The 11,779-nt window shown below is 44.7% G+C and overlaps 1 protein-coding gene across 1 annotated transcript in view; it reads left to right on the top strand.

The window, feature by feature from the left end:
• ADORA1 (adenosine A1 receptor) overlaps positions 1-8,757 on the top strand; it is a 46,860-nt gene extending 38,103 nt beyond the window's left edge. The window contains exon 2 of the mRNA XM_029572320.1: positions 7,894-8,757. Within this exon, the coding sequence (XP_029428180.1) occupies positions 7,894-8,551 (658 nt within the window). The 3' untranslated portion in view covers positions 8,552-8,757. The remainder of the gene's footprint in view (positions 1-7,893) is intronic.
• The last annotated feature ends 3,022 nt before the right edge of the window (positions 8,758-11,779 follow it).

Genomic DNA, 11,779 nt, shown 5'->3' on the forward strand with positions numbered 1-11,779 from the left:
CAGTGCTTCAGATTTTTTTCACAATTGATTTTCAAACCAGCAAACTTTTGAAATTGTTGAAACAGCTCCTGTATTTTTGACACACTTTTATATGTGTTGCTAACAAATAAGATATCATCAGCAAATATTGAGATTTTGAACTCCTTCCCACCTATTCTGATCCCCCTGGAATCCAGGTGCCTTCCTTAACTTTAAAGCTATAGGCTCTTTAGCTAATACAAATGGTAAGGGTGATAGAGGGCAGCCCTATCTCACCCCACCTCCACCCCCCTTCCAAGTTGGAAACTCCCAGAAACTGATCCATTGATAAGAATTCTAGTCTAAGGGTTACTATACAATGCCCTTAACTATTTTACGACAGCCCCTGTAAGCCAAAAAGTCTCCAGAGCCCAAAACATATATTCCCAAATCCAATGAATCAAAAGCTTTTTCTGTATCTATGCTTAATATAAGAGCCTGTTTAACTGGATCTTGTATGGCCGCTATCAGCTTACGGACATTTTCCACACCATGCCTCCCTTGCACGAACCCTGTCTGAACCTACTGCTACTACTGCAATTTAACATTTGTATAGTGCTCCACTACGTGGTGGTAAAATCAAAGCCATCAGTCTAAGATCAACATTAATTAACGAGATCAGCCTATAAGATTTAACAGCACAGGGATCTTTACCTTTTTTAGGGAGTGCTATTATTAGCGATTCATTCATATTGGAGGCAATGCTCCCTGAGGCCATATACAGTTATAAAATTTTACCAGTGTTTTCAATACCCCATCCTGAAGAATTTTATAGTATTCAGAGCCCAACCCATTAAGGCCAGCTGCTTTACTCAATTTCAGTCTATGGATAGCCATAGCTACTTCAATCTCCATTATAGGGTTATTTAAAGCTTCAGATTGGGGCATGGATAATTTTGGCCACTCAAAACTAGAGAAAAATTCCTGCTGGATCCCCTCATCTACTGCTTGCGAGCTATATAACATCTGAAAGAAATTACCTAAAACTCCTCTGTGTCCCTTGTGAATCACTCCTCAGCTGACCAGGCTCATATTTTATTCTGGTAACCACTGACCTTTGCTGTTTCACTTTTTACTAGTTGGCAAGTAATTTACTAGCTTTTCAGGGCCATCCGAGCTTGTTCCCATAGTCTTTCTTATTGTCCTCACATAGCAATTCTAGTTATTTACCTTGTGATGGTTGGACTAACCGAGACAATCTAAGAATTTCTGCATTCCTAATTTTATTTTGTTTAGAAACTTATGCAATAATATGCTCTCTCATTATCACTTTACTAGCTTCCCACACCACTGCCTTACCTGTCTGCCCATTATCGTTGAAGTCTGCATACTATTTCCATCTTGCTCTTAGATAGTCCTGGAATTTTTGATCTTAATACAACTAGGACTCCTCTTCCAGTTCATTGCTCTTCGCCAAGTTTTAGGCCAACCATCAGTGGAGCATGGACGAGAGGCATATGCCCCTATTTTAGAGTCAGTTACCAATGAAAAAAGCTCCTCTGAGATCAGTAAATAATCCAAAGCTTTTATGGGAGTTGGAGTAAAACGTGAAGTCATACTCTCCAGGATGAAGTGTACGCCAAAGGACCACCATTGACAATTCTGCATTCATAAAGTTCACTGCATCATGAGCCTGTTTATGTTCTTTTGCTGCATTACAATTAATTCTTGCATCCACAACTGTGTCAAAATATCCCTCCCCCCCCACTATTAATTTATAATCAGTGTATCGAAGCAAAACAGAAATCAGCTCTTCAGAAAAGGTGTGAGTGTAAATATCGGGGGCATACTAATTACAGAAACCCAAATTTTGTTCCAAATATCATAACATCTGCCTTCCTCATCCATGATCTGGTGTTCCAGTTGAAAAGGTGTTTTGCTTGTGTTCTAGAATCGCCACACTTTGTCTACGCATGTACAATGACAAATAACACTGTGCTACCCAATCACGTTTCAGCTTAACAGGTTCTTCTTTACTTAGGTGCATTTTTTGCAGCATAACAATAAGAACATGTCATACTGGGTCAGACCGAGGGTCCATCGAGCCCGGCATCCTATAAGAACATAAGAAAATGCCATACTGGGTCAGACCAAGGGTCCATCAAGCCCAGCATCCTGTTTCCACCAGAGGCCAAACCAGGCCATAAGAACCTGGCAAATACCCAAAACCTAAGTCTATTCCATGTTACCGTTGCTAGTAATAGCAGTGGCTATTTTCTAGAGATGTGAATCGTGTCCTCGATCGTCTTAACGATCGATTTCGGCTGGGAGGGGGAGGGAATCGTATTGTTGCCGTTTGGGTGTGTAAACTATCGTGAAAAATCGTTAAAATCGTGAGCCGGCACACTAAACCCCCCTAAAACCCACCCCGACCCTTTAAATTAAATCCCCCACCCTCCCGAACCCCCCCCCAAATGCTTTAAATTACCTGGGGATCCGGCGGTGGTCCAGAACGGCGGCGGTCCGGAACGGCCCCCTCAATAGAATCGTGTTGTCTTCAGCCGGCGCCATTTTTCAAAATGGCCGCCGCAAAATGGCAGCGGCCATAGACAAAAACGATTCGTCGGAGGAGGTCGTTCCGGACCCCCGCTGGACTTTTGGCAAGTCTTGTGGGGGTCAGGAGGCCCCCCCAAGCTGGCCAAAAGTTTCCTGGGAGTCCAGCGGGGTTCCGGGAGCGATTTCTTGCCGCGAATCGTTTTCATTTTCCGTACGAAAACGATTCGCGGCAAGAAATCGCTCCCGGAACCCCGCTGGACTCCCAGGAAACTTTTGGCCAGCTTGGGGGGGCCTCCTGACCCCCACAAGACTTGCCAAAAGTCCAACGGGGGTCCGGAACGACCTCCTCCGACGAATCGTTTTTGTCTATGGCCGCTGCCATTTTGCGGCGGCCATTTTGAAAAATGGCGCCGGCTGAAGACAACACGATTCTATTGAGGGGGCCGTTCCGGACCGCCGCCGTTCTGGACCACCGCCGGATCCCCAGGTAATTTAAAGCATTGGGGGGGGGTTCGGGAGGGTGGGGGATTTAATTTAAAGGGTCGGGGGTGGGTTTTAGGGGGTTTTAGTGTGCCGGTTTTCCTGCCCTCCCCCTTCCCCCGATTTACGATTTTTTAACGATAAATCGGGGGAATTGGTATTGTATCGTGGCCCTAATGATTTTTTTGACGATTTAAAATATATCGGACGATATTTTAAATCGTCAAAAAACGATTCACATCCCTACTATTTTCTAAGTCAATTAATAGCAGGTAATGGACTTCTCCTCCAAGAACTTATCCAATCCTTTTTTAAACACAGCTACACTAACTGCTCTAACCACATCCTCTGGCAACAAATTCCAGAGTTTAATTGTGCGTTGAGTGAAAAAGAATTCCGTGCACTGTTATATCCAGTGTTGCCTCTGACTTCTAGTATTGGAGATGTACCATGTTGGACTTTTTGAAATGTATCACAATTCTAGTTTGTGCATCACATTTACTACTCCATTTCAATCCCTTATAGAGCTCTTACTTGATAGTAGCCAGCCTAAGTATGGAAAAACTAGCAATTTTTCTTTCCTGAGGTGAACTACTACTTCTGAACATTTGGTGAAAACGCCCAGTGCTGCTGTTAGGCCAAAGGGTAGTACTCTCTTTATTGGTAATGATTTTGCAGGGTGAACCTATTGCTTTGTGCTCTTAAATATATCAAGCAGCTTCTTCCACTTAACTGGGGAATGGATCCCAATCACATTTATCATATATATATTTACTTCAGCCATATTTGACTAAATAGCATAGAATGACACCAGTTCCCGCTATCACGGAGAAAGTGATGCACCAAAAGTAATGCCCAAGTGCTGCCCAGCTTCGACACCTAGCAAAATCCCAATGGGACTCCATTCCTATGTGGCCAGTCTCTCCCCTTTTCCCAAACATATATACCTGCAAACCTCCTTGTACACTCAGAGTCCACAACATCAACATACACACTCAAGTCATACACCGTTCACTCCCCCTGCTTCTCCCCTCTTAGAAATCCCATTATTCCTCTGTGCTCCCCAAGGGACCACACCCCTTAACAACATTCTTCCTCCTAGGGTGTGCCAGGGTTGCTCCCCCCCCCCCCCCCCCCATGAGCGAATACTTATTTTATTTATTTATTTATTTTTATTTAAAAGAATTTATATACCGCAAATTAAACAGTATCTGTCTGGCTAAGCGGTTTACAAGTATATAAACATACATAATAAGAAACACCAATTAAAACAGTTATAATATTTCAAATAAAAACATTACATCTAAAACAATTAAAACTAATAAACTACATCTAAAAAGGCATTCTAGAAAGTCAAAACAGTTTAATTAGGGTTCATGACATTGAATTAATTCATTTAACTCTAAAAGAATACTTAGCACACACGTTGGAAACAGGATGCTGGGTTTGATGGACCCTTGGTCTGACCCAGCATGGCAATTTCTTATGTTCTTACATATCAGCAGTGAAACATTAGGCCAGCTAGAGTAAAACAAGGCTTCCTAACCATCCAAACACTTCATAGGCTGTGTTTCCTCTGATAACCATCCACTTAAATGCATCTAGCCTCCAGAAAGCAAATTAATAAGCAAACGTTTTGCTTGGAGCCAACCATCGCAAAAGCTCTTCACTATCAAAAAGGTAAAAACACTCTCCGGCTATGTAACCTCCTCTGCCGTTAATCGCCAGAAGCACAAAAACATGCAGGCCGCAAGCTGCTCCTTATCCGTTCCGTCAGCCGCGTGAATTTGCTGCAGGAAGGACTCGGCCGCCGCTTTAACCAAGAACATCTGCACACAGCCTTAATTTGGCAGAGTGCAGCAAAGCGTATGCCTTTCCGAAGAGTAGTCCAGCAGATCTGCGCCATTTCCTTCCGTGCCGCCACCTCAGACTGAGGAAAATTGTTGAAAAGGAGCAGTTTATGGCCATCTCGTTCCAACACTCCTTTCTTGCTGTAAGCTTGCGCCCACTTGACTTTGAGTCCAATTAAGTATGCGAGCGATAACTGGGCGCAGTCTTGCATGTTCTTCTTTTTGCAAGCCGATTCTCTCGCATAGAGTCTGAGCTTTCGTGGCCGAGCAAGGCCCAGTTCGCGTGGCAGCCATATTCCCAACACCTCTGCAAGCTCTGCGTCTTTGACAGATTCCGGCAATCCAATTAAACGTATATTGTTCCTGTGGTCGTGATTTTCCTGATTGGTCTTCCAAGCGCTTATGTTGATTTTTGCAGAGCAGCAATTTTGCTGTTCCGCCTGCTGCAAATGTCATCTTGCCCAGATATTCTTTGCTTGGCCACGTCCATGATTCTGGGCCTCACAATTTCCTTTCATTTTATCCATGCCGGTCTGTAATTTAATCAAGCGGTCATCCAGGGTGGCTACTACCACTTTCGTTATCTGTTGAAGCATCTCCTCCAACATGACCACAACCACTTTGTCTCCCATTTTGCTCGCGGCCTGAGGCACGTCACTTTTCCACACTTTCTCTTTGATACTGCGCTGCGGTTTAGCAAAATATCCCAGTCCAAGATCTTAAACAGGCCCCAAAACAGCCCAAGTGTTGAAGGTTAGCACCAATCTGTCAAATTGCCACACTCAGTGGTGTGGTGAGGGGGGCAGCCTGCCCCAGGTGACAACAGGGGGAGGGGGTGGTAATGTCGCCAGCAGGAAGGTCCCGCGGCGGCGTGGAGCAGTGACTTGCTGGTGGGGCTTCTGCGGAAGAAGAGGCCAATGGCTGAAGACGAGGCCCTGTGGTGCAGCCAGCGCCAAAGAAGGAAGACTGGCCCTGTGAGAGTAAGGTGTATGTGTATGAGAGGTGTGTAGGTGTATGAGAGGGTGCCTGTGTGCGGGGTGGAGGTGGGGGTGAGAGAGAGGAAGTGTGTGTGTGTGTGTGTGTGAGAGAGATGGAGGAAACATGTGTGTCTCTTTCACACTCACACACTCAAGCTCCTTCTGTCTCTCACCAAGCGTGCATGTGTATGTGTCAGAGGGAGCATATTTTGTTTCTCTGTGTGTGTGTATACCCCTAGTTCACAACAATCTCAGGGTGACAGGGATGGAGTGGGGGATTTTTAAAATCTTTTAGTTTTAATTACTGGGTGTTTGATGTCTGCTGTGTTGAAATATGTTATCAATGTTTAGGAAATTTTAAAAATTGTGTTTAGGAGCTTCTAATTATTGAATATTTTATTTATCAGCAGTTTTGAAATGTATATTTTTTTAGCATGGTTTTACTATTTTGATTTATACTTCTTGATTGTATTGTGTTGAGGAATAGTGATTTTCTGCTTTTCCACTTTTGCACTGCATACAGAATCTGGCTTGTACTTTCCAATTCAGTTTTTGTGTGTGTATGTGTGTGTGTGTGTGTGTTAGCATGTGACAGAGATGGAGGAAGCATGTCTGTGTGAGAGAGGTACAGAGAAAGTGTTTGTGTGTCTCTCTTACACATACACATGCTCCCTCTGTCTCTCACCAAGCATGTATGTATGTATGTATGAGAGGGAGCATATTGTGTATGTTAAGTCAATTAAAACAATTCTTGAAAATCCTGCACAAAACACACTCATACATAACATAACAAACCTGCCATACCAAAACAGCACTAACTTCCAAAATTCTAAAAGCAACAGCCCTACCAATAAAAAGGCAGCACTGCAAATATTACACTAGGCCCTAGATTAATTCTCAGTGCACTCCTACTGAGACACAGAACAAGCTGGACTGCTATAGATCCCAACATAGAGCTACATATGCAAAATCCACACAGATACTCACCAAGGGTTTCTCATGTTTGTTTTCGGGACTCTGTCAGGTCTAGTTTTCAGGCTAATCACCCTATGCAAATTAGCCCGGGGCACAAGGCACATGTATGCAAACAAATATCATGAATATTCATTGCATATAGCCTGAAAACCAGTCTTGTTGGAAGTTCTTGAGGATCAGATCTAGGAACCTCTGCACTAAGAGAACTGAAGGGGATATAAAGGGATTACAAGTTGAGATGACAAATAAGTATTGCGTTGTTTTCCAATCATATTACTTTTTATTAAGAATTACTTACTACATATTGCCAATTATATTGAATATTTTGAATGTATTTGGGCTTCTGTATTAACACTGACATGTCTGAAGCATTGCCTGCAAATTCATCGTTTAAACAGTTGTGAAAAATTCAGTTTTATCTAAAATGAGTTGTAAAGAACAGCCTTAAGTATGTTGGTCTTTGCGTCTCAAAGATGAATAGTGTTAAGTAATAATTATAACAGTCAAAGCAGGCCTGAACAGTTAGCATCATTTTCATTCATCACTTACAGCTAGAGCACAGGGTAGATTAAATTTACTGAGAAAACTATGTTAGGATAACATTATGGCATTAAACAGATGCGGAAAATACGAGAACTGTTGAATTATGACTGCCACGGTCACCATGACATGACACCACTTTGTTCTGTAATGTAATTGACGTCTGGATAAATGTAATCACTATCATGATGTCCCGCATTGTCTAAATAAAGATCCATGTTGTATAGAAACTTGCATCTCTGTGAGGTTGATCTGTTTTACAATGCTCCTTCTAGGCTTAGCCAACAAGATCCAGGTCATAAGGGACAGGCTGAGCCAGTCTCAGTTGTCACCCATTGCACCTATGGATGAATATCTATAGAATTAATATTCATGGGATATGTTTGCACATATATGACCTGTGAACCAGGTTGATGGGTTATCTTCCTGCCGAGACCCACTTGCGGCTCATGGGGAAAGAGGTTGACAGACTACTTGATCTAGAACATCCGTCATATATAAGTCTGGAACACTGAAGAAATTTTAATACCCGAATCTTTTTCTCTTTCTTATTGCAGCTACAAGAGGGTCGTCACTGCAAAGCGAGCTGTGGTTGCCATCGTTGCCTGCTGGACATTGGCCTTCATGGTGGGACTGACCCCAATGTTCGGATGGAATAACCTCCACAAAATCAAGAAGGGCGAGGAGCCGAACTCCAGTCAATCCGACTATATCATCTCTTGCCAGTTTGAGACTGTGATCAGCATGGAGTACATGGTTTATTTCAACTTTTTCATCTGGGTCCTGCCTCCACTGTTCCTGATGCTGGTGATCTACCTGGAGGTCTTTAACCTCATCCAGAAACAGCTGAACAAGAAAATCTCCTCCAGCTCAAAAGACCCCCAGAAGTACTATGGGAAGGAACTGAAAATTGCCAAATCCTTAGCTCTTATCCTCTTACTGTTTGCTCTGAGCTGGCTGCCCTTGCACATGCTGAACTGCATCACCTTGTTCTGCCCGACCTGTCAGACGCCGATGACCATCACTTACATTGCCATCTTCCTAACTCACGGCAACTCAGCAATGAATCCAATAGTCTATGCCTTCAGAATCGAGAAATTCAGGACCACGTTTCTGCAGATCTGGAAACACTATTTCTGCTGCAAAGAGAACAAGATTATAAACAACGGGAACAATATGTCACTGGTCAATGTGGAGTCCAGGGTGGTTGTCTGACCGAACACCTGCTCCTCTGTGCCTCTCACGGACATCTCTCATGCAGCCTCTCGCTCTCCTCTGTATTTAATCCTCATATTTAAGGCATTCCAGCTTTGAAGGATCTGAAGCAGCCCCGAGGGCTTTGGACCTTAAACCGAAAGGACATCCTGTCCAAAACGTAGATGATCTGAGCTGCAAATAAAATAGTATTATTTATTCCTAAATTTCCCTTTTGTTTCCATATTTTTTTCTTTCTGAAACAAAACTGGAAAGAGAATATTATAAGAACGTGGGTAGGAATATTATAAGAACGTGGGTGAATGTGAAGGGAGAACTTCCTCTGCAGTTTTGTTTATCACGGAGTAAAAAACCCTAGGCAACGGCCTTCCCTTTCCTACCTGTGGCTCCTCTTTCCTCTGCTAATAAGAGAAGACTTTTTTTATTCCTGGCCGGGCAGGTTGCTTCTGCTGCTTTTGAGCTTCTAGCTCAATCGCAACATTTCCTCCCTTGGGCTACAGCGCCTTGAGCTCTCATTCATCCCAACTAGGAATCTTTCCCCTATTTACTGCTCATCATTTCCATAGCGCTACTGAACGCATTCACCGCTTTAAAAAAGGAGCAGAGCCTGTGTTTCTCAATGTGGGTCACTTTTTTTTTTCATTAGCAGATAAGCATTTGGGCAGCAGAGTGGAGGAAGGCTGCTGGAAGAGCTCATTGACGATTGAGGTCAGCAGAATTTGACTGGATATGTCTGATTTATTAGAGGCCTATTTACTACGGCGTGTCATGTGCTATTACTTGCTGTTAATGAATAGGCCCTAGTAGAACTAAGAGTTGCTGCAGTAAGTAGCACTCATTATTATGCCTTATCTGCGCCCCAGTAAACAGAGCCCCTAGGAGAGCTATCTAAGTCCGGGCCTGTGGCTGAGGGCTTGGATAGGAGGGAGCTCAAACTTCAGAGGGGTGGTTACTGTTGGCACAGGACGGGGCACTGCAAGTTCCATCTCGGAGGAAACTTCCCCTCCTACCTTTGGTTAGGGAGGCAACCCAACTCAGCAGGGCATGCCGACGACGAGGAAAGTTCAAGAAACTGGGACAAATTGGGGAATGAAACCATTGTGCAAAAAATATTGTTGGTCATGGAATCTCATACTTTTTATGTGCATTGCAAAGAGAAATTCCTAGGGATGGAGCTGGGTACTTTAGATTTTCAAAAGTATGCACATAAATCCGCAGGCACATATTTACATCTTCGTGGGCATTGATTACCCTCGCTAATAACAAATAGGATGCACAAAATTTAAAATGAAAACATGATTTACCTGCACTATTTGCCATTGTAGCGGGAAATGTTCAAAGCTATTTCTGTGGGTAGAAGTGTATTCCCTAATTGTCCTCCTCGTGTGCAGGCAGGTCCACTACACATAGACGTTTGGCTAAGGTGAGAAGAGGCTGTTGCAGACATGGACCCTTGGATTGAGGTGGAATTATTGCAGCTTGAAGGGAAGAGCACTGCAGGTCCCCGCTGTGGCAGAGGCCCAGCTGGAGCTTCACCTGTACCAGTCCTCGTTCCCTTTAGGTTGAGCCCTCAGGTGCCGGGGCCGGCAGGACTTGGACGCTGGTCTCTGTTGGCGAGGTGGAAGTCTATGGAGATGGGCAAGTCACAGGCCAGGGTTTGGGGCAGGATAGGTACAGATGTGGTAGGAGACAGGCAGCGTTCAGGCGCAGTCGAGAGTCGGGCAGTGGTCAGTGGCAGGTGGATGTCAATCGTAGTCAAGGGTCAAGCAGGCCAAAGTCAAAGCCAGAGATGTGTCAGAGGGAAGATGGGATGGATAGGCAGGCAGCGAGGTGAGGAACAGCACAGGCAGGCAGGAGAAGACACTGAAGGACTGATGACTGACCACGGGACAGAGATGAAGAGCTCAGGAAGAAGGCAAGGAACTGTTGGGTTCAGAGATGTCTCTCCTGCAGCGCATCAGAGCCGGCTGAAGTGCAGCGGCCTGCTGCGCGCTCTTCCGGGGAGGCTGCCCTTGCATCAGGAAGCTTCACAGCTGGTTCTGGGCTAGAGGTAAGGGCGGGCGATCCACGGGCCTGCCCTGCAGACTGTTGAATGCAACAGAGGCGTTGCCGAGGGGAGAGAGGGTTCGCATTAATGCACATACATTTTGAATTTCTAAAGCTATGCATATATTTGCAATTGGGGGGGGGGAACCCTACCAACAAGTTAGCAGTTAGAAATTTTGAAAGTGAAAGAGACTGCATAATTTCACTTCAAGAATTAGGGTAAACTCTACATGGATAAAGCTCCCTGCGGTCTTTGCACCAATGCAGAAAGTTACAAAATCGCACGGCTTTGTCCATCAGCCTCGAAGTCCCGTGTGAATTTCGGCAAGCGATGCGCAGGTGGCAGAGACGCAAGTGCACACCTGGGACAAGCTGCATCGCCCTTCCATGGCCCTGGCTTTGACGAGGGAACCTAAGAGAAGGTATCAGAGGAGCAAATGGGCTCACTGGCAAAGGCTTGTTTTTGTCTTTTCTGGAGGCGAGAAGATGCTTCCTAGAATTACATTTTAATCAAATAAGACATGGCGTGAACATAAGCCACTGGAAACGGTTTATTTCTTGCGGTAAGCAAGAGTCACAGAAGAGAGAATGTTTCCATATTCAACATCTCTAAGGCATTCGCGAGCCAGCTCGGAGCAGCCTTGGGCCTGCATAATTTTAACCTGATGCAGCCAGCGAACGCGCCGAGCGATACCAGACCATCTGCTCCCGCAGCTGATGTGCCCAAAAGCTGCCAGAGTGAATGAGTGATGGGAGCAGGGGAATAGACCTTGCCATTGGAATTGCCTCCCCAGAGGAGGCCCACATCCTCTTGACAATTTAAGGTTACCAGCTGGCTCCAGGTTTGCCGCTTTTCACCCAGTGGATTTTCATTTCTGATTTTTCCCTTGATGAAAAGTGCGGCAGCAATAGGATTCTTCTCGCCATGCCCTGTAACGAAGTAAAAATACCTGGCACAGGGCATTCTGTATCCCAAGAGGCTGCCCGTATGCTTTGGGTGCATCTTACAAACGGGTACGTCATGCAGCCGAGCAATGATGCTCTGAAATGTGTTCCTGCTGCTACCCGTGAAACGTGCTTTTGAAAATCGAAACAGGCCTTAAGAGACTCTTACAGCAGTGCAGAGTTCTATCAGTTGCATCGGACCTGGAGAAATTGGAGGTTTTTTTGGAAACCATGGAA

Source organism: Rhinatrema bivittatum, chromosome 12 (genome assembly GCF_901001135.1).
Source record: "Rhinatrema bivittatum chromosome 12, aRhiBiv1.1, whole genome shotgun sequence".
NCBI lineage: Eukaryota > Metazoa > Chordata > Amphibia > Gymnophiona > Rhinatrematidae > Rhinatrema > Rhinatrema bivittatum.